The sequence below is a fragment of the Mytilus galloprovincialis genome, chromosome 3, assembly GCF_965363235.1.
Source record: "Mytilus galloprovincialis chromosome 3, xbMytGall1.hap1.1, whole genome shotgun sequence".
Lineage (NCBI taxonomy): Eukaryota > Metazoa > Mollusca > Bivalvia > Mytilida > Mytilidae > Mytilus > Mytilus galloprovincialis.
The window spans coordinates 86290070-86313247 of NC_134840.1; the positions used below are offsets into that span (position 1 = coordinate 86290070).

Genomic DNA, 23178 nt, shown 5'->3' on the forward strand with positions numbered 1-23178 from the left:
TTCTAGTTCCGTTTTGTTCGGAATTCATTAGACTTTCCTATCAAAATTCGGTAAAAAGAAAATTTTCGAATAGATAGCGACGGAATTTGTTTATGGAGAATGTTGCAGTATCATCAACATTATTGAGACAGCTTTCGACTGATCAAAATGTAATTGTTTTTAAGATTTAACTTTAAGGGCATATCCAACAGTTTATTTCTAACGGTGAGAATTTTTTCCCTTTAAGATATTTTATTCTTCAATTGACAGAGAATCAAATTTTGCCAAAAAAAATATATGTTGTCGATTTCGTTTTTGCAAAAAATGCTGCTGAAAATTGAACATTTTTGCAATTTTGGGATAAAAACGTTTTTCATTTAAAAAAATTAATAATGATTTTTTAATCAACATAAACTTATATAATTGGGCTCAAATTGAAGCTAAATAATTTAAGATGGTAAGAAAAATCTAACTTCACCATTTAAAGCATTAATTCTCACTCAAATAAAGCCAAAAACGTCATGGTGAACCCAAACAACGGCAAGAAATGAACATTTGAAATGCACATTTTTGATTTTTTTTAAATATTTCTAACGGTGTCGATTTGGCCAAAGTAAGATATGTTATTCTTTGAAAAAAATGGAACGTCATAACGTTTTGAAAAATATTTGTCACCATACTCGTTTTTGAGGAAAATTGAGAAATATAATATTGTTTACTCAATCCCTCCCGTAAGCCTCACAAATTGCGCCAAAAATTAAGACGTTTTCCGAAAATAACGTTATATTTCCCCGCCAATTTTTCAAAGGCAGTGCGACGGTGTGGCAGACAAATGTATTTACACTGTGAATTTGTTGGGTAGTTGTCTCGATAGCACTCATATCACATCTTCTTATTTATAATGAACCAGTATCTGGACGAGATAACAATTCAGTTAGTTTTACTATTGTGCTCGTCAAAATTGTGAAACCCGGGTGTGAAACATACAAACTGTGGAATTACAGACTATTTAAATAGTCCCTCTGGTATCTCTTTTAAAAACAAAAGTATTACACGTTAGAAATCCGTTTCTGTGTCTCGGTCTATAGTTCCAAAGCAGGGTTAATTTTCATATTTTATTTCCATTTGATATTTTTGTTCTGAATATTCATTTAGTATGCCACTTGACGTCCGTCATCCATAATCATTATTTATTTTACCGTTACTTTACAATGAAGCGTTTTGCTTATATCGACAGTAACAAAGAGCACGTGAAATTTTGCAACCAAACACTTGTCTAAAAACTCACTGACTCCGTATTATTTATTTATTTTGCAGTTTCGGGCTTTTTATTCTTTATAGGCTTCTAGCTATAACAAAAATCTGTATGTTGACTCTTAGTGTTTTGAATTATATGGGTCGTTGGGTTGCTGTCGTATTAATGTATACCTTTAAATCTTTTTCAAAACAAAAGGATTGATGTGGGTATGGAAATATTCACATCTCTGGACTTCTCCCGTCCGACAGAATATCTTTGCTAAAATTGGGTGCGACCGTTTAGCTAGTATAAATTTGCAGCCTCGTTTAGTCGAAATAAAAATGTCGTATATCCGATGAATAGTGCAGTGAGAGTTTCGCGCTATCTATACGTTAAACAAACATCTAAATAAATGGTTGAAAGGATATACGAACTTAGAATAAAATATCTAAACAACAACAAAGGTTACATGAATCTTCAAATAAGTCACATCGCTGATTTTCACACATATGCTGCGCCTTTTGCAGTTGTAGATGAAAAAAAACTTTATTTAACAAAAGAGATCAGTAAAACAATAAATTGAGAATAAACGAAAGGGCCGAAAAGCGAGCATGACTGTCGTTGTTTTACGCTTCAATATATGAGTTATTGCATATACACAATGGAGATTATTTTCTGTTCTACTGCCCTACTGCCCTCCACCTAGTTTGGCTGCATACAATGTAACTACTGATGTTGAGTTCTATTTTATTATTGATTATTCAAACAAATGAATTGAAAGAAAAAAATGCAGAAAGAAAGTCTAAAATTTTCGTTTAAAAATAAAATATAAATAAAAACAAAATACAAAAACTGTTTGAGACAATTATCAGTTGAGAAATAATGATTATGTATCACTATATGAAACTGATAAATTGATTGCTCCCGCGCTCCAGTGGCAAATATATCACTCATATTTACGACGAGGCGAAAGTGGATCTGAAGTAAATCATTGATACATTATTATGATAAAGAGTTTGCTAGCGGTAAAACGTATGCCGTACTAGAATAAAGTTGAATAAGATCAAAATCTTGAGTTAAGCTATTAGCCCCCTCCCCTCCTCCCCAATTTTGAATTATGGTATTTTGATGGCTGTTTTTTTTTTAGTCCTATCCTATTATGGATCCGCTGATTTTGTGAGGGCGTGTCTAATTAGTCAAGACCTACATGAAGACCTACACCGCTTTTTTTTTGCTAAATTATATCTGTTTCCTCAAACACCTTAAACACCAAAATCGTCAGATATTTTCAAATTGTATGTCAGTGTATATATTACAATGTTTTCCTATTTCATTTTTTTTTAAATTATTACAATGTCATCTTTTTTTTTACATTGTTTACGAGTTTAAAGGTCGTATTCATTTAAAAAGCTACTGTACATTAATAGCACTTCAACGCAAAGCTTGATAAATGTTAGTTTACGCCGTATTTTATTTTTCTCAAGAAACCTTTTTTTTTCATCTTTCTCAAGTAAAACCAAACTTTGAGTTTTCTATTCTGAATGACAAAATCTCGGAAAAGTTTGGTAAAGAATTAATTACAATTTGCATTCTAATGCAATAATAAATCATTACGCATTTTTTCTCGTTGTTCCTTACTGAATGTATTGACGATAATTTCAATAAAACGGAAACTTTCTATAATGATCAAGATAAGTGCATTTCTTTTATGATAGACCAAGAGGACAAAAATATCTTTAAAGATTTGAGTTCTAATTTCCGTTAATATTCTATTTGAGTTTTTTTGACGATTCCCGCCGTGCTCTTTCCTTTGATGAAAGAACCCTCCCTTTCCAGAGGGTCATAGCAATTCCAATGGTGATTCCGTTATGACGTCGTTGAAACAACGTTAAATTACGGGAAACAATAGACGACGTTTACGCTTGTTATTACCTCCCCTGAAACTGTTGGATATGCCCTTAAATCATAAATACCTCCAAATTTCATCATATTTACAGATCAGACATATGCCGGTAGTAAGCTTATCAGCTCTTCCACAGCACAGATAACCATTCAGTGCTCCTAGAAATTGTCTATTTTAAAAGGGGCAGGTTGCCAGTTGAGAGCAGGACACTTTTTAAGGTCAGGAAAAGGCAATGCTCAAATATTTTTTTGATTCATGATGTCTCACAGGCACTTGTTTCTTAACTTTCTAGTCATGGGAAGGTCAACTATTCATATAAATAGTAGAAGGTGGCTAACGATTTTTTTAGGTCACGACTGTCTCTGCTTTTTGTACCCTTTAAGTTTATGCAAATAATCTCTACCTTATATGAACTACTTCATAGCGTATTTTTCTTAAACACTAAACAAATTGTATATACCCCACACAGTCCAAATAAATATGCATCTTGTAAGGCTATTTTATTTTTTCTTTGACTCCTTTATGGAGACGTCATAATTATTTGGACTTATCCCCCACAGTGTTCCTCTTCACAGTAATGTAAATATTATTCACAAAATCAAGAGTTCATCAATCTGATCAAGGATTTGTATATATTTAGACTAACTATACAAATCCTTGATCTGAGTCATAGTTTATTCATATTCCCTGTTGGTACTGTAGGTTGTTGCTGACCATGTTGTTAAGATATATAGGAAGATGTGGTATGAGTGCCAATGAGACAACTCTCCATCCGAGTAACAATTTATAAAAGTAAACCATTATATGTCAAGGTACAGCCTTAAGCACAGATTTAGCACAGATTCCTGTTTGCACCTCTGAATCAGTGTTTGCCTAGCTGATTTATGCAATTGTATAGGGGTATAATAAGCCTTCAAAAATTAATAAAACCCATACTATATAGTCAGCTATAGACAGCCTAGGGATGACAAAATGAGAAACAATTTAAAAAAAGATAAACAATATGACAGAGTGAGAGAGAAACCTTTGACAACTACTAAATAACAGGCAGTCAGGCACTAAGAAAGTGCAGAGACTGAACATGCTTGTTATGTCAGTTTATCTGGTTCTTGTCCAGGCATGTACATTATACATGTCTTTTGGAAACACAGGAACTGACTGAATGATGGAAAACAACTATTATATTGTCCTTACTTGTACAGAATACTTATTTGTGTTACTACATTTGTAAATTTATGCTACAAATGTATATGTATGTGATAAAATTGGAAATATCGTAATTTATTTCCCTTTCAAGTGTTGTACCAGCAATTAAGTTGTTGAATGAATGATGGCAATCAAAAGAAAATCGAAGATTGCAAACATGTGCATTTAAATTGATGTTATGTTAAGCACTGGTTTGGTTGATTGATGATGCTTTAGACTGTGCCACGTGAGCAGAAAATGTTCTTGTTACAGTGTAAACAACTGTTTTTTTTTTTATCATTTTAGTGGTTATGGAGGCACCTATAGAAACATTCATCAAAGATTTTGTATGGGCTAGGACTGGTGAAACAGTGTATACAGATTTGTCTACACCATCTGTAGTGTTACTTAGAGATGTTAAAACCTGTGGATCAACAGCTTTGGCTGCTTTGTGGCTTAACATCCTGCAACATCCCAACAACTACCCTGTACAACGATACCCCTATAGAAAACTTTACCAGACAAATGGAACTTATAAAGTTGTACTAACAGTGGATGATGTGACCTTGACTGTTTCAATGTCCTTAGGGTCTCTAAAAATGAAAGGAGAATTTATACTCCATTGGTTTCAAAGTAATTTCTTGAAAGTTTTGGATGCATATGGAAGACCATGGGCAAACCCTCAACCATTAGATGACAAATATTCTAAGTTAAGAAAAACTTGGGAGAATTTACCTTCAGTGAAACACTCTGCTGGTAAGATTACAGCTAAATAATTACATTAGATGTATGTTTCATTATAATATGTTATTCTGATTGGCTAACTGCACATCACATGTTATTCCATAAGCAATTGCATTAGACAATAAAATTTATCATTCATGATGACACGAGGTCCACAATAAAGTGCACAGGTGAATTAAATAAAACTTGATAAACATCGTGTTTTCATGATCCTAGCTAAAAAATGTAATTATAAGTATTGAATGCTTCTTTTTGTAACTTTATAGGGTTGTAAAAGCGTTGACCGTGTGTACATTTTTAGAATGAAGCGCGGAAACAAAATGTACTTCGGTCAACGCTTTTACACCCCAATAAATTTATAAAAAGAAGCATTCAATTCTTAAATAATATTTTGTGATGTTGAAATTATGTGTCATGGTTTAGGTAACTTTCACAAATCTTTAGACACAATGGTTTTGTCTTTTGTTTAAGATATGTACACAAATAAAGTGACTGGGAAAAATAAAGATAATTAACTTGCTTTTTCTCACCTGAAAGACATGTTGTCCTTTCTGCCTTTCTGAGTGACCATGCTGATAATATTTTATTTAGCCTAATTTTGTTCTTCAAAAACTTATAGATAGAGTTAATTGTGTGAACCAAAACTGATTAATTTCTTCCCTTTCAAAAAATTACCTTAATGGATGCAGAATATGTTTTTTTTTCAGTAGTTGTAATTGAGAATAAAACAGAGGTGAGAGAAAGCAGAGAAGAAGCTGTTACTGAATACAAAGAAGAAACTAATTCAGAAAACAAAGAAGCAGATACAACAGAAGAGAAAGTGGTAGAGAATCCACTAGAGGAAAATGATGATCTGATGGATTTGAAAGAGGCTCTGCAGAATGTAAATAAAGAAAGGGTAAGATAATATTTTTTCTTAAATTGATATATAAATGTAAATAATTTGCTTGAAATTATTCAGTTTTTTATTGTGAGATGTCAATTATGTGTAAACCATTTTTAATTTTTAACAGTAATTATGATGTTACTAAGAGCAACCAGCAATAAAATGATAAACAATGAGGTTGCAATTAACAATGAAATACAGTGCTTTTATTAACTAAATACAATCTGGGGAATGCTTGTTGTATGAATGGCTTACAGTTTTTCTAGTTATTCTATGAAGCATGTTTTTTTCTTTATGTCAAATATCATCATTACAAAGTACATTTATTACATTATAGAAAATGAATATGGATTGATAATAACTTTTCTAAGATATAATTTACTTAAATTTTACTTGAAAAAAGGGGGAAGTGAGGGGAACCAAGGAAGATATAAATAAACACATGACTAAAGAGAAGCTTAAGGAACATGAACACAAATCAAAAACTTGTTATCAGATGATTTAGAAGTGTACTTTAATTTGAGACATTCTTTTTAGAAAAATGTTTGACCCATAAGTATTCTTAAAATCATCAAAATAAAAAACAATATAATGCGAAAGAAGGAAATAATTTCAAATCTTTTATTTCAGGGTTCAGATGAAGACATAATGAAACAGATAGCAAGTTTGTCTACTGGCTGTGTTCAGCATGGTCCAGAATATATTTATATCTTGTGGAAATCTCTGCTAGAACAGTGGTTCAAAGATGCTGACAACAGGGTTTATATTGTTACTCCTCAATTAGATGTGGATCGTTTGAAGGACGTTGTCCAGCTCGTACTGGATCAAAGATTAACAGCCAATTTAGAAGCTTTATACGTTCACCAAAAATGTAATCTCATTCAGAACATCGGCGATGTTAAAGCCACTGTCCAGAAACAATATCCCAGCAAAGACCAAGTTTTCATTGAGTATAAAATCTACAGCAACATCATTTACCCATTAGCTGAGTTTCAGTGTAAATTTATAGCATGCATCACAAAGGGTAAAGTTACCGTATTACAAACCAGTGCCAACTTCCATGCAGATCATTTTGTTAAGGAGAGTGTTGATACAGTCAGTTTTCATAGGATGTCAAAAGATGAATTTCATCAGAGATTCCTCAAACCTATTCTAGCTTCACAATTTTTGCAAGTCAGTGAAAAATAGTCAACTTTTTTGTTATTATGCATTGTGTATCAGTATTAGGTTTGCTTTTAGGACACTCATATTGATAATAAGCTATCACCAAATATTTAAATAATAATTGTACATGTATAAACAAGTAATTTCACCCTAAGTAGTAGAACAATATTTTATGCATGTGGTTATGTCTATTTGTTATGAGGGGTCAATTTAATAACAAATTTAAAAAAAAACAAAAACAATAGCTTAACTCATTTGTGCAAGGTGTTGTATATGTGATAGTCTTATGATAAAAGAAAAGAAATGGCAAATAACTTGCTTTGGTTGGGCACAGTGGTCAATCTAGATGTTTTTTCCTGGCCCTGGACTATGTGCCTTTCCCACTATCGATGATTGGGAATTACAAAATTCACTTGAGGAGTAATTAAAATGCAACTCAGTTTAATGATGATTGATATAAGATGTAGGTATTGGTTTGCTTGTGTAAAATAGTTTTTGTTGTTTGAATTTTATTTTTTTATTCCCCACCTATACAGTAGTAGGAGGCATTATGTTTTTCAAGTTGTTTGTCCATCATGTCTAAGGTTTAAAGTTTTGCTTCAAGGGAGTTTACCATGAATAAGTTGTGATTACATCAACTTGAAACTCAGTACATGTTCAAATATATAGGATGTGAACTTTAAAAAAAATCTGCTAAATTACTGTTTTTACAGTTTCCTAGTTCTCTAAACAAGAAAATAAATATGGTTTAAGTTATGGTAGTCTTCTATGAAGTTTTGGTCACTCCAGTTTAGACTTAGTACACCAGTTCATTATGATTTGAAAAATTCATCCCAAATTAGAGTTATCAACTTAATATCCTATTTTTATGGTGATCTGTTTAAGTTTTTCTTCAAGGTAGTTTACATTTAACTATTAGAGTTGTAATCACATCAACTTGAAACTTATAATATATGTTTATTTTGATGTGAACTTTTTAAAAAGATGTCTGTTCGAAACAGATTTCATCGTTCATAAAATATTGATATGTGATAGTATGAAAGGGCCATTGTTGCCTATTTACACATATTTTTTTTTATTATTGGATTTTGTCTTTTACTTTTATAAATTTGTTATTTGAATGATTTCATTTTGTATGTTATTTTCATAGTTTATTTTACACATTTTTATATTGATGCAAGATGTCCCATAGAGATTACTATTATATGTACAAATCAAAAATTTATTTATTTTAAAAAAAATCAACTAGGTAAAATCGAAACTGATCAATAAAATTGTTGGCCAGCTAAATATTTAAAATTCCTTTCCTGGATTTTTACTTTAGCAATTTTGATTTCATTCAACAGCTGTCATTTAAAAAGTTACAATATTTATCTGAATTTTGAATAACATAACATATATTGTATGCTAGTATCTGTGATATACATTGTGATCTTTGCCATTTTCTTGCCACAAAATGTTCAATCAATGTATGTTTAAGGATCATGTTAATCTGATACTATTTGGACTGAATTTGAAAAAAGTGCTGGTATTTAGGTCACAGTGATTTATGTATACTACATGTATCTAGTACTTATGATCTACAATTTTTGTTTGTTTGATAATACATTTATATGCATTTTGGACAGTTTTACCAAATAAAAGTTCAGTATCGCTTTTATTTTTGTTCCTCCACCACTTATTGGCAGGTGCATATATATATATAGTGCTATTCTCATTGGTCGTTTATATTTCCAAGTCCAAATGTTGTCTTGACCTGATGCCTGTAGTTATTGAAAACATTTTTATGCATTATGTTTTCTGGTCTGTGCGTCTGTTTGTTCGTCCGTCCGTCTGTCCTGCTTCAGGTTAAAGTTTTTGGTCGAGGTAGTTTTTGGTGAAGTTGGGGTCCAATCAACTTGAAACTTAGTACACAAGTTCCCTATGGTATGATCTTTCTACTTTTAATGCCAAATTAGATAATTACCCAATTTCACGGTCCATGGTACATGGAAAAGGATAGTGCGAGTGGGGCATCCGTGTACTTTGGACACTTTCTTGTTTTTAACTGAAATTGTCTTGTCCGTAGACATTACCACAATATATTTGTATCCAATTTCCTTGAGTTCAGCCTAATTTGACAGATAAAATGTGTGTTATATTTTCAAGAGAACACATTCAACTATGTCAAAATTGAGTTTTAATAATAGTTTGATTGTTTTAAACAGTCAGATATATATATTTACCCCATTTTGACCATCCACTGAACATAGAAAATGATAGTGTGGATGGGGCATCTGTGTACTAGGGACACATTCTTGTTTATTCATAATACATGTGTAACCCATTATAAATATGAATTTACAGATCAAGGTTCACATTTTGTTTTGGACTACCTTATTTTCATGGAGTTTTGGAATTTGGTAACAAGTAAGGCATATCTAGTTTTTGATTTGTTCATTTATAATTTTGAAATAACAACATATTAAAATATGTTACGAATGAAGTTACAAGGATTTACATATACTTAATGGTTTCACTATGAATTTAATATATATAAAGTTATTTATTCAGATTTATGGAAAAATTTATTCAGAATTAGCTTTTTATGTCAACAGTAGAATTCTTTTTGAGATATAATGTAGAAACCAGAAAAGCTGGAGAAAATTATTTAAAGTCATATTATACTATATTTAGACAACCAGGTCGCTAGAAGGACCTAGATATAGTAAAAAGTTTACTTAACTTTTGAAATTCCTGGGCAGATGTCAGAACCAGTATTTATTTTGTGTATTTTGATCAAATGTCCTTTGTGTATTTTTATCAAATGTCCATGTGCATTGGATTTCTCATATTATATTTATGTCCAACTTTCTAGTTATTTTGTTATTTCCATAATTTTTAATATACCAAAGATACCTTTATTTTGGAGTCAAAAAATAACAAGACAAGATACTAATGGGTAAGGTGATAATTAAAAGACTCAAATACGGTAATGAAACTTGTTCACATTGCTACTTTTGAACGACAAAGACAGACAGTTTTTACCATTGTACAATATTTGAAACCCATTTAGTCACAAATAAGAAAAGTTACTGGTATGTTTGAATATACTTCCTGTGATATTTTTATATAAATGTATACACTCATAGATATTTTTATCACTTACTATCAAATTACTTACATATACAAATACCATATTTTAGAATTCAGTATTAGAATGTTTTAGATGATCTTTATTGTTACAGTATATTTTACATTAAATTTTTTTATTTACATGTATCTTCACAATGTTTATAAATAAATTATACACCATTTTCCTTCGTCTTTTAATTAAATTGAACACTAGATTTTTATACGACCGCAAAAATTGAAAATTTTTTGGTCGTATATTGGTATCACGTTGGCGTCAGCGTTGTCGTCTGATTTCTTTTGGTTTTCGCACTATAACTTTAGTTTAAGTAAATAGAAATCTATGAAATTTAAACACAAGGTTTATGACCACAAAAGGAAGGTTGGGATTGATTTTGGAAGTTTTGGTCCCAACAGTTTAGGAATTAGGGGGCCAAAAAGGGCCCAAATAAGCATGTTGTTGGTTATCACACTATAACTTTAGTTTAAGCAGATAGAAATCTATGACATTTTGACACAAGGTTTATGACCACAAAAAGAAGGTTGGGATTGATTTTGGGAGTTTTGGTTCCAACTGTTTAGGAATTAGGGGGCAAAAAAGGGCCCAAATAAGCATTATTCTTGGTTTTCGCACAATAACTTTAGTAAGTAAAAAGAAATCAATGAAATTTTGACACAAGGTTTATGAACACAAAAGGAAGGTTGGGATTGATTTTGGGAGTTGAGATCCCAACAGTTTAGGAATTAGGGGCCAAAAAGGGGCCCAAATAAGCATTTTTCTTGGTTTTCGCACCATAACTTTAGTATAAGTAAATAGAAATCTATGAAATTTAAACACAAGATTTATGACCATAAAAGGAAGGTTGGGATTGGTTTTGGGAATTTTGGTCCCAACAGTTTAGGAATAAGGGGCCCAAAGGGTCCAAAATTAAACTTTGTTTGAATTCATCAAAAATTGAATAATTGGGGTTCTTTGATATGCCAAATCTAACTGTATGTAGATTCTTAATTTTTGGTCCCGTTTTCAAATTGGTCTACATTAAAGTCCAAAGAGTCCAAAATTAAACTAAGTTTGATTTTAACTAAAATTGAATTCTTGGGCTTCTTTGATATGCTGAATCTAAACATGTACTTAGATTTTTGATTATGGGCCCAGTTTTCAAGTTGGTTCAAATCAGGATCCAAAATTATTATATTAAGTATTCAGCAATAGCAAGAAATCTTCAATTGCGCAGTATTGTGCAATAGCAAGAAATTTTCAATTGCACAGTATTGTGCAATAGCAAGAAATCTTTAATTACACAGTATTGCGCAATAGCAAGAAATATCTAATTGCACAATATTGCGCAATAGCAAGAAATTTTTAATTGGAGTTATCTTTCTTTGTCCAGAATAGTAGTTGAATCAACTTAAATCATTGTTTTATACAATATACAATGTATATTCACTTTTACTACCAACTGATAAATTAAAACAATCTTTACCATTCAGTGATAACAAGCACTTTTTTTACATTTTAATATTTTATGATGTATTTAAATGAGTAGTTATTGTTGCAAACTCTATTAGTAATTTGAATTGAGATCAGTTTTGGAATAAGAGAAAGGGAGATGTGAAAAAAAAATTGGGGAGGGGGGGGGGGTTCAATTTTTCTCAATTCAGATTTCATAAATAAAAAGAAAATTTCTTCAAAGATTATTTTTGAGAGGATTAATATTCAACAGCATAGTGAGTTGCTCAAAACAAAAAACAAATTTTAAGTTTATTAGACCACATTCATTCTGTGTCAGAAACCTATGCTGTGTCAAGTATTTAATCACAATCCATATTTAGAGCTGAATCCAGCTTGAATGTTGTGTCCATACTTGCCCCAACCGTTCAGGGTTCAACCCTTTGCGGTCGTATAAAGCTGCGCCCTGTGGAGCATCTGGTTAGAAAGAGTGTTTAAACACCAAACATACAAATGTACAATAAGTATTTCAGGCAAAACCCCCTAAAACATTACTGATTTGGAATATTGGTAATCATAAGGATTGTTTATTGTTTGGACTTGGGCCATAGTTGGTGGTACTGGTACAGTTATATTTTGCATCAATGCATCTCAAGTTCTCAACTTTATGAAGTACATGAGGCATCTCCTCTCATTATTGACTGGAACTTAGCATTTTTCGTATGTTATATTTTCTCAGTGTAAAATGTATGATGCTAAACTACGACTGATTTGTACCTTAATTCACACATACTATGAGGTTCCACTCCTTCAATTATGGCTCAGTAATTTTTGAGTTTTTATGAGTTCTAAAGTTAATTTTCTGATTAGAACAGACCATTGTCAGAACTTGGATGAATCATGGTATTTTAAAAGAAGTCTGTAAATTAATTGTTTTTGGTGTAGTTTAATTATCTATTATGATAGATCATTGGGATTTGAATGCTGTTAAATTTTCTATAGCTTTTCCAAGACTTAAATGTCAATTTATTCAGATTTCTATTTTAAAAGAGAATATAAAAATAAGAAGATGTGGCATGATTGCCAATGAAATAACTCTCTGCAAGTGACCACAAGACACAGAAATTAACAACTATAAGTCACAGCACATCTTTCAACAATTGGTAACACCCATACTAAATAGTCCACTGTAAAGGGCCCTAATATAACAAATGATAAAGTTCCTAAACATTCATTCTAATACCAAATTTTACTCGAACTTAAGATTATAGAACCTGTATATGGAGTATACTGTATATTCCATAACATGATTTCCTTTATAACGAGGGAAGCTATTGACCAAAGAGTTTCAAATGGTCAAGTTGAAATCATCCTTTAGAAAATTTTATGGACACCTTCAGAAGTTTGTTGATCATTATGGAATAACAGTTTCACAGATGACAACAGCTTTGTTCCAATTTATTTAACTACAATCCTGTGACCAAACAAATAAGACTAACCACCAGATTTGTACTTACATGAGCAACAAGACAAGTGGCACATCTGGAGCAGGAGCTGCTTACTCTTATGGCACCTAATATCATCCCTAGTGTAATAGAATGTGTTGCTCTTGGTTTAGTTATAAGGGTGTTTTTTTTTCCTTTTAATTTTTTATGTCTGTTTATTCATACTGGCAATTGTCTTGTCTATCCTTTGTCATGAAAAATGTTTCAATTTCAAAATATCACTGTCAAGTTTCGGATAAAAAATTTACATGACATATGGTTTATCAATTTGATGATGTCTTAGGGTTATTTAAGAGTCTATTACCAATCTGCTATTTTGTGATCCTGAACTTGGAAAAAGGGGGAGGGCCTTAATGGCAGCTGCATGCCTGTACCCTAAATACTCTGTTGAGGACCACTAGATTGTCTTATACCATAAAAAAAACAATAAATGAACATGTATTTCAAAACTGAATTTCTATAGTATGGCCTTTTTAAAGAAAAGTTTATGTAACAAGAAAACTTTATTAAAGTTGTAACATTCCATAACAATTCAATCCACAATTAAAATATGTTAATAACATTAGCTATCAATGGCAGGCAATTTGCATAAAACAATTGGTTATAACACATAAAATAGAAGTTTTCAATAATTGGGCACTTGACCCATTATAAATAAATTGATTGCCATGTTTCAAAATTTATCAAAAATAATAAACTACTGAACACTTTCTTCTGCATCTGGCAGTGTCACAATTCAATACCTTGGAACTTCTAATGAATTATTTAAAGCATATGTCGATTATTGTGGGTTCAAATTCCCTCTGGATAGAACTAGAGCTTTACTACATAATGCCTTATCTATACCCTCTTCAGGTAAAATATATCCTATATCGTCATCCTGTTTGTTTGGATCTACTTCTACAAGGTTCCTATTACTGGCTATAATACTTGATAAAGACCATACTCCAGGGTATTGACTTTTCCCTTGTAGTCCATATACCAAAATGTCTTCAGCATCATCCAGAAGATTATTAGATAGAATAGTATCTGATGCAACATTAAAAACACAGCCATCATCCATTGTTAGACCTTTCTTGTCACTTACACTACTATCAAGGACTAAACCAAAACCTGTAACATACAATAAATAAGCGGTAATAATGGGAGATAATTATGCTATAAAGTCTTTGTGATGATGTTTGTCTACAATGAATTTGAAAGATACTTTTGCTAAATCTAATGAAATGAAGTAATAGAGGGAGATGATGAAAACCAACCTTATATGAACCAAACCTTATTATAAAAATATTTTTAATTAAACTAGAGGCTCTCAAGAGCTTGTATCGCTCACCTGACTCTACATGGGTTGTGGAATCATATAAAAACAGGTAAAATTTGACTACAAAGTAACAACACTTGGCCAGCACCTCATAAGGAAAACACTATTCATGCTATGCTTGATTTCATTCAATTCCTTGGTTCTCTAAAAGAAGACTTTTGTATGCCTTTCCCATAGGGTCCTATGTTAAACTAAGCCCCCGGTGGCAGCCATCTTGGATTATTGATCGGAGACAAAGTAACAACACTTGGTCAGCATCTCATAAGGAACATTCATGCTATGTTTGGTTTCATTCCATTCAGTGGTTCTCTAAAAGAAGTCATTTGTATGAATTTCCCATAGGGTCCTATGTTAAACTAAGTCCCCCGCTGGCGGCCATCTTGGATGATGGATCGGCTACAAAGTAACAACACTTGGTCAGCACCTCATAAGGAACATTCATGCCATGTTTGGTTTCATTCCATTCAGTGGTTCTCTAGAAGAAGTCATTTGTATGCATTTCCCATAGGGTCCTATGTTAAACTACGTCCCCCGCTGGCGGCCATCTTGGATGATGGATCGGCTACAAAGTAACAACATTTGGTCAGCACCTCATAAGGAACATTCATGTCATGTTTGGTTTCATTCCATTCAGTGGTTCTCTAGAAGAAGTCATTTGTATGCATTTCCCATAGGGTCCTATGTTAAACTAAGTCCCCCGCTGGCGGCCATCTTGGATGATGGATCGGCTACAAAGTAACAACACTTGGTCAGCACCTCATAAGGAACATTCATGTCATGTTTGGTTTCATTCCATTCAGTGGTTCTCTAGAAGAAGTCATTTGTATGCATTTCCCATAGGGTCCTATGTTAAACTACGTCCCCCGCTGGCGGCCATCTTGGATGATGGATCGGCTACAAAGTAACAACACTTGGTCAGCACCTCATAAGGAACATTCATGCCATATTTGGTTTCATTCAATTCAGTGGTTCTCTAGAAGAAGTTCAAAATGTAAAAAGTTAACGACGACGACGGACAACAGACGACGGACAACAGACGACGGACGCCAAGTGATGAGAAAAGTTCACTTGGCCCTTCAGTTCATCTAGTTTTGAATTGAACCACAGTATAGAAGATTTGTTACACTTCACCACTAAGTAAGAGAGAGAACACTTTCCATTTAATATTAAAAAAAAATCCGTAGTTTTAAAGTTAAGATGGTTTTATGCTATCAGATACATGCTATTTACATACCAGTGAGTAAAGCCCAGTGTGCTTTATGTCCCTTTTTATTACAGGGTTCAAAATTGAAGTCTGAATCATATCTGAATAAGATTAAGGACAACAATATTTTTTATAGACCAATTTTATAACAACATATCTATGTTGGGTTTTGCAATTGCAGCTCTTTATATTTATATAATCACCTTACATGTATGTTTCATTAGAATCTGTAATTTTGATTGGATGAAGACAAGTGCAAAGCACTCCAATACCATATTTCTGTTGTTGAGAAATATGACGGCTATGTTTACATGTGGTGTTCATGAAAATGCTAAAAAAAATGCATTAAAAAACTATACAAAAACTTGATATCTTAATTTCATGGTTGTAGTATAAAAATGTAATTATAAGTATTGAATGTTTCTTTTAATAATTTTAAAGATTGGAAAAGCCTTGATAGTGCACATATTTTTAGTTTGAAGTGCTTCTATTCCTATATTTCTATGAAGCAAAGAGCAATTTGTATGACAATATTTTTTAAAATATGCATTCCCCATTTCCATTCTCAATTTTATGTTTACAACTTGAAGGATACGGTATAAGACATACGTCTCCTTTTACCAAATGATTGATCAGTAACTCTGGACCAGTATCCATATCAAGGGAAGTAACTCTAGTGTCAGAAATCATGTCCTCCACCAACTGTTTCATGTTACTAGCTAAAAAGACAATCATGATTTATTGCATGATTAATTGTACTTTGATCTTTTCATTTAATGGTCATCTTTTATTTTGTCAGTCAATGTATACTGTTATCATTAAGACTACTGATACCAGGTATCGTTGATTTCATGGAAACTGTAGAACAAGGAATTTAAATGTTTAACAAATTTTAAATTTTCTAAAGGAATGTATGCAGACTGTTAAAAATACTAAATTAAATATCCATAAATATGAGTTTTCTTCAAATCACAGAAATTACTACCAATGAAAATAAAATGATTCCACAGTAAGTAAAATCTTACATTGACAAAACTGTTTACAGGTAGTATCAATCTATTCAAACGATGTTTTCTGACCTTATTGAATACTTAAATATATAACAACTTAAGGGGGTAGACTTTGGTTCAGGTAGATAACTCTTTAAATCAGTTATGCGTTTGCAAAAGTCAAGTTTCTTCAATGAATTTTAAGCATTTACCTGAAACAGATTGGAAATAATCTATGTATCCAAGAAGCTTAGAACATATTTATGAAAATGGCTGACACAAACGTACTGATGATTTTAAGAGTTGTTTCCCTTAACCTAGGTCTACCTCCTTAAATTATAATCACATGCAATACACAGCGTCATGCAAGGATTGTGTTTTTTATTCTATAATTTTACCTGAGAACATCTCTCCCTGTCGTGTGAATCCCTTTTGCTTAGCTGCATTAAATATACAATCAAATGTCAAATTTGTATCAAATAATTGTGCTGCCATCACCACAGCTACTAAACCACAACTGAAATTATAGAAATGTAAGAAATAATTAATAAAACACAGAAATAAATGAATATTTTAATCAGATTTCACTCATGCATAACATGTAGGTCACACAAATTAAGAAAACCATTATCCTTTTATAAAAAATATCTTAATATCATTATTGTGCAATGATCAATACAATCAATTTGTAATAATACTAGACAAAAAATCATAAAAGATTTCTTAAACTATGGAATAGAGGATTACGATAAAAAAAAAAGTGCTTGATTTAATCACTTCTTATGTATGGGGTACCACAATTTTTTCTTGGTTCACTAGAAAAATTTTAAAAAAATAAAAATAAAAATTTTAAATTTAAAATTTAAAAACTATTTAAATTACATTTATTAAAGAAAATTATTACAAAAGCCTAATATATATGTAAGAATTTATGAATACATTATCTTTTTTTCATGAAAGTTTTAAAACGTTCTTACTTGCTGCAGGAACATATATATTAACTTGTTAGATATACTGTTCCCAGCTTGCTGTATTAATAAATTGCAAATCTTCAATCATTTATTTGCAAAATTAGAAGAACATGTATTTCAAACAAGATCAGTTGGAATTGAAATAACTTTAAAGTAACTTGATTATTGTTTTCCATTTATGACTAACCTTGGACCATCTTGTAGGACTGGGGTCACTTCTTTGTTCATGGAGACAACAATTTTCTTTCCATTTCTTTTTAACCTACAAAAAGAAACAGCAAAGAGACGTTTTTTTTCTTAAATTATATTAATAAACACAGGAAATAAGTCCATGTACACAATTGTAATAAGTCCATTATCAGTTAAATAAAGAAAATAATTTAAAAGAAACCAGTTTAGATCCAGATGCAATCTCTGAGTGACTGAGTCATAATTAAATAAGATTCTGTCCAAATAGTATCTAAATATTGAACTATATACTGTTAAGGCATAAATGAAGATCAAGGAACAGTACTCATGACCCGATAATAAATAACATACACATTTTTCTCCAGTCTTTCATGAAATGATTTTCTAACATCTTCTTGATCACAAATCTGTGTGACATATGTTGACTGTCTTGTTAATTTTGGTGGAGTTGAAGATGACGGTGGAAGTACAGGGGGTGGGGGAGGTGGTACGGGTGAATTCCATGACATCTCAATATTAACAACTCCTGGACTTCGTGACTCATGATCTTTCCATCATGGATAAACTTTCTTTATTGATGAAGTCTGAAAAAAGAGGGAAAAAGGATTACTGATATTCAAATGATTGTAATATAAAAAAAACAGGTGCTCCACAAGGCGCAGCTTTATACAACCGCAGAGGTTGAACCCTGAACAGTTGGGGCAAGTATGGACACAACATTCAAGCTTGATACAGCTCTGAATTTGGATTGTGATCAAATTCTTGACATCATATGAGTTTCTGACACAAAACTCTTACAAAACTATTATGCAATATTGTGCAATTAAAGATTTCTTCTTCAAACTTTTAAAAAATTTGGAATTTGAGAAATTTGGAAAAAAAAATTGAAAACTACTACCACCCCATTTTTTGCAATAAGTCCAAAACCTGACATTTCTTTATACATAATTTACAAGTAGTGTAAGGGAGGTAAATCTGAACATACCAAACATTGTATGTTAACTGTTTTTGATTTACCTCCCTTACACTGCTATTAAATTGTCTTAATTGTCCATTGACCAGAAAAACCTAGTCTCCCCCCCCCTTTTTTGCCCCTAATTCCAAAACATTTTAAGAATCTCCCAAAGTCATAACTAACCATCCCTAAATGGTATGGAATCGTGTGGTATAATTTCAGAGAGATTCATACACTTAAACAGAAAACTACAAAATGCTTATTTTGGGCCCCTTTTTTTGCCCCTAATTCCTAAACTGTTGGGACCATAACCTCCAAAATCAACCTCAACTTTCCTTTAGTGGTATTAAACTTTCTGGTAAAAATTTATAGAGATCCATTCACCAAATCTAAAGTAATTGTATGGAAAACCTAGTTTTTCCCCTTTTTTTGCCCCTAATTTTGCCTTTTTTAAACCCTAATTCCAAAACATTTCGAGCCATAACCCCCCAAAGTCATAACTTGCCATCCCTTCATGGTATGGAAACGTGTGGTATAATTTCAGAGAGATTCATACACTTAAACACAAGTTATTGTTTGAAAACTACAAACATGACTATTTTGGGCCCCCTTTTTGGCCCCTAATTCCTAAACTATTGGGACCATAACCCCCACAATCAATCCCAACCTTCCGTTAACGGTATTAAACTTTCTGGTAAAAATTTATAGAGATCCATTTACTAAATCTCAAGTTATTGTCCGGAAACTAAATGCGTCTTCGGAAGACACAGATGATGACGACGAAAAGTGCCATTATATGACGCAAAAAATTTTTTTGCAGTCGTATAATAAGGAGATGTGGTATGATTGCCAATAGTGTAAGCAATTATAGGCAACCTTACATTGGTCTTTTGGATTGGATCCCAGATCAAGGGTCCAACAAGAAGTTACATACAATGCATTTTCGACGCCATTATGAGAATTGCTTCTCGGCTGTTAGCATACACCTTCTTATAATTCAAGGTATACAAGAGAATCTGGAATAATTTTGAATTCTGGAAAATTGATAACAAATGTATAATGAAAGGTAACCCAACCAAATAAAGTTAAGGGAGATTCAAAAGCACTCTCATATTACAAGTCATCAATATCCATCTGTGGGTCAGATATAAAAGTTATTCCATTCAGTAGTACTTTCAGAAATGTGTGACAAAAATGTTTCAGTCATTCAAAATATTTTAAACGTTTTTAAGTACTGGTATCAGAAAACAGGACAGAGGTGTCTGACAGAACCAAAAAAAGGGTTTACACATAACATCTCTTCAGCGACAAATGCTGACCAAATGGTGGTTTCAAAGTCAGAAATTTTTTAACTGCAGTTTTTGGTTCTTCATTGTACCCTGTGTATCCCATGTTGTTCAACAAATAGCAGTAAATTGGGGAAATTGACAATACAAATAAAAATTTTGTGTTATTGAAATTTTGTTTTTTTTATGATAGATTTGTTGAAGATTACTAAAATTACATTCAAAAACCAACTACTATAAGTCAGCAAGTAAAATCATGAGGCTCCTTTATTAAACATCTATGGAACTGAGGAAAGGGGGTACTTGGGGTCATTTGTTGTGTTTAATATTTTGTTTTATTTTTATGTAAATGTCATTATAAAATTAGCAGTTTATACATGTAATTGTAATACCTTTAACAATGAGCATTGATTTCTAGTGTGTTTTTTTTTCTTATGGATTCTTTTTTATTTGTGTAAACTTCACATCTCCTTTCATTTTTATTAAAAATATGGTTTAAAGACCAGTAAATTTAAAAAAAAAAAGAGCATTAGATCAGGATGACATTAATTAGTACATGTCAGAGCACCTGAACATCATGACTGACTACTCTGCATTGGCGAATCAAGGGGGGGGGGCTGCCTCCCCCCTTTTCGTGGGAAAAATTTGGTTGATTATGTAGGGAATCACTGAAGCATAACTGGAGCAGCATCCCCCCCCCTTTTTAGGTCAGTCAGCGGGCCTCCCTTATGAAAAGTTCTGGATCCACTACTGTTCTGTAAATAAAGGCAATTTTAACAGTAGTGCACTGCTGTTTAGTCCCAGATTACATGTTTTTCTGGAAATTTTGTTGTTGGAAATCTGAATAAGTTTGGACTAACCGCTGTAACAGATCTGGGTTACAAACTTTAACTGAGGGGAACACTTCAACTATGAATGGTGCTGAAAGAACAAGCTCTGTGAAGTTCAATAGTTGCAATGAGAGACATTTAAACAGAAATTATAGCTAAAAAAGCAATTGCGTTACACTTATAGAATATTAAAACGCCAGCAAGCTAGCTCCTTTCAAAATTACTAGAGAAAATATGTTCAGGACCATCTGAGACTACTATAACACATAGTAGTCTCTGCATGGGACCATGTAATTCTAATACTGATCAATACCTGGATTCTTCTTCGTTATAACTGTTTTAAAGGCTTTATTTAATTTCACATTTCTTAGAAGACTGTTTATACATTGATAAAACAAGTGTCTATGATAAAAAAAAAAAAAGAGACAAATAAGTCTCTGATCAATATCTACAGGGGGGTATAAGTAAACTGGTCTATAATCAAAACAAGGAAACAAACGCAAATGATTTGACCAGTCCACCACAGTTGCTTATTTACATAGATGTTATAGGCCGCGACAAATACCTGCAATTAAGCATGTATGGTATATACATATGCACTAGACATATAAAGCAAGAGATATGAGTCTTTTTACAGTAACGTTTCTTCCTGACAGGATTTTCTGCTTTCACTTTTCTACCTACAACCTCGAGATTTTCCGAAAAAGACCCAAAAAGTTATTTCCCGCCAAATAAATGGTTTACAATCTAAATTGCATTGAGTCACACCAGGAACATATATATTAGATAAGTTATATACTGTTCCCAGGTCACACAGACAAAGAAAATGACAATAAAAAAAAGTTGTCCCTCTTCTTTTATATCTACAGAATAATGATAAAAAAATCCTTGAGGTGGAGATTCCACAATTAAGCGCCATTCCAAGTGTATTTTAATGCCTCTGAAAAATAATGTTAAGTCATATAGTAATAATATGATAATGCAAGAAGGCAATATTTATAGTCGATATGAAAAAAGGTAAAAATATTGAACTTCAATGTGTAATCCGACAAAATTATACAAACGCTCGACTTTTTCAACCAACTGAATGGAAAACAATGGAAAACACTTAAACAGTCGTCATATTCCTGTCAAGGTTCGGGCATATTAATAAAAAAACAGATTAACAATCGTTGAGCTTGCTTTCGTGAACTTTAACATTCTTTGTTATTCTTATTGATTTAGTATTGATTTACTTCTAGCTACTATATATGTGTATATAAAATGTATGTCTGCTTACTAAGTAGCAGTAAGACTACATGTATCCATAATTTTCTCTGCGACTACACTGAATATACCCTTTGTATATTTCAATGATTGAATTGTGTATATACTAGTAATATATATTGTAAATTAATGTATGAATGTATGAATGTTAACTGTATGCATGTATTTTGTTTGAGGGCCTCAATGAAAATTAGACTATTTCTAATTGAGTTACCCTCTTTAAATAAAGAATTTATTATTATTATTAACACAGTATCAGCTTCTATAAAAATCGTTGCTTATACCAGATATTTATAATGAATGGTTTTAGAAGGTGACTGTATATACGGTACATATACATGGGTGTTGTAGTAAGGGATGCTAATGTTAATGTTTCATTTGATAGCATTTGTGTGTTTTTCTAAAACAATAATAGGTATCTGAAATTCCACTTATCCATATTAAAGGGGGAAATAGGAACCGAATATTGTGTGTGTTGGCTGTCTCAAACATCGACAGAAATAATCTAGTTTTCCTGGTGTTTAGCATAATAGAAGGCCCCATTATTTTTATTTTTTTCGTTTTTATATAGATTACACCGTTGGTTTCCGTTTGAATGGCTATTCAATAGTAATTTTTGGAGCCCTTTATAGCTTGCTCATCGGTGTGAGCCAAAGCTCTGTGTAGAAGGCTGTACCTTGACCTATAATGGTTTACTTTATAAATTGTTATTTGGATGGAGAGTTGTCTCATTGGCACTCATACCACATCTTCCTATATCTATATAGTAAGTTTGTAGACTTTCACCCAGTTAAATAAGGGTCTAACATCAGATGGAAACGTTTGAATATTTAGAAGACCGTGTCGTGTGTTAATGTATTTTGAGTGGTCTCGTTATGTACATATATATCCTAATAGATTTCAACAGGACACTAAAACTCTCTGATCGTGCAATAGAAATATGATTAACAGAAAAAGACAAACATCAGCAACTATATCACTGAATGAATTAATACAAAGTAAA

The 23178-nt window shown here is 32.0% G+C and overlaps 2 protein-coding genes across 5 annotated transcripts; one reads left to right on the top strand and one right to left on the bottom strand.

Annotated features, from left to right (window-relative positions):
• Positions 1-39: 39 nt before the first annotated feature.
• On the top strand, positions 40-8758 carry LOC143069247 (uncharacterized). 3 transcript variants are annotated; one of them, XM_076243781.1, is made up of 4 exons: positions 40-149; positions 4611-5060; positions 5756-5946; positions 6565-8758. In XM_076243781.1, the coding sequence occupies exons 2-4, from the start codon at positions 4616-4618 to the stop codon at positions 7120-7122; spliced, it is 1194 nt and encodes a 397-aa protein (XP_076099896.1). In that variant the 5' UTR covers positions 40-149; positions 4611-4615; the 3' UTR covers positions 7123-8758. The 3 variants fall into 3 exon arrangements, with proteins under 3 accessions (XP_076099896.1, XP_076099898.1, XP_076099897.1); XM_076243783.1 differs by having other exon boundaries at positions 5759-5946; XM_076243782.1 differs by lacking the exon at positions 40-149 and adding an exon at positions 3188-3337.
• A 4890-nt stretch (positions 8759-13648) lies between these two features.
• Positions 13649-21632, bottom strand: LOC143069249 (actin maturation protease-like). Of its 2 annotated transcripts, none has more exons than XM_076243785.1 (7): positions 21475-21632; positions 18190-18422; positions 17837-17911; positions 17077-17195; positions 16285-16408; positions 15720-15790; positions 13649-14277 (listed from the first exon to the last, which is right to left on the bottom strand). In XM_076243785.1, exons 2-7 carry the CDS (start codon positions 18345-18347, stop codon positions 13946-13948), a joined length of 879 nt encoding a protein of 292 aa, XP_076099900.1. In that variant the 5' UTR covers positions 18348-18422; positions 21475-21632; the 3' UTR covers positions 13649-13945. The 2 variants fall into 2 exon arrangements, with proteins under 2 accessions (XP_076099900.1, XP_076099901.1); XM_076243786.1 differs by having other exon boundaries at positions 21545-21606.
• Between the last annotated feature and the right edge of the window lie 1546 nt (positions 21633-23178).

What these genes read in the sequence shown, in the direction of transcription:
- LOC143069249 (XM_076243785.1), bottom strand. Translation starts at nt 18,347, where the DNA reads ATGTCATGGAATTCACCCGTACCACCTCCCCCACCCCCTGTACTTCCA. An exon ending in GTCCTACAAGATGGTCCAAG is followed by an intron (nt 17,196 to 17,836) that starts GTTAGTCATAAA and finishes CTATAATTTCAG; the next exon opens with TTGTGGTTTAGTAGCTGTGG. An exon ending in ACACTGGGCTTTACTCACTG is followed by an intron (nt 14,278 to 15,719) that starts GTATGTAAATAG and finishes TGTATGTTACAG; the next exon opens with GTTTTGGTTTAGTCCTTGAT.
- LOC143069247 (XM_076243781.1), top strand. Translation starts at nt 4,616, where the DNA reads ATGGAGGCACCTATAGAAACATTCATCAAAGATTTTGTATGGGCTAGG. An exon ending in TTCAGTGAAACACTCTGCTG is followed by an intron (nt 5,061 to 5,755) that starts GTAAGATTACAG and finishes TTTTTTTTTCAG; the next exon opens with TAGTTGTAATTGAGAATAAA. An exon ending in AGAATGTAAATAAAGAAAGG is followed by an intron (nt 5,947 to 6,564) that starts GTAAGATAATAT and finishes CTTTTATTTCAG; the next exon opens with GGTTCAGATGAAGACATAAT.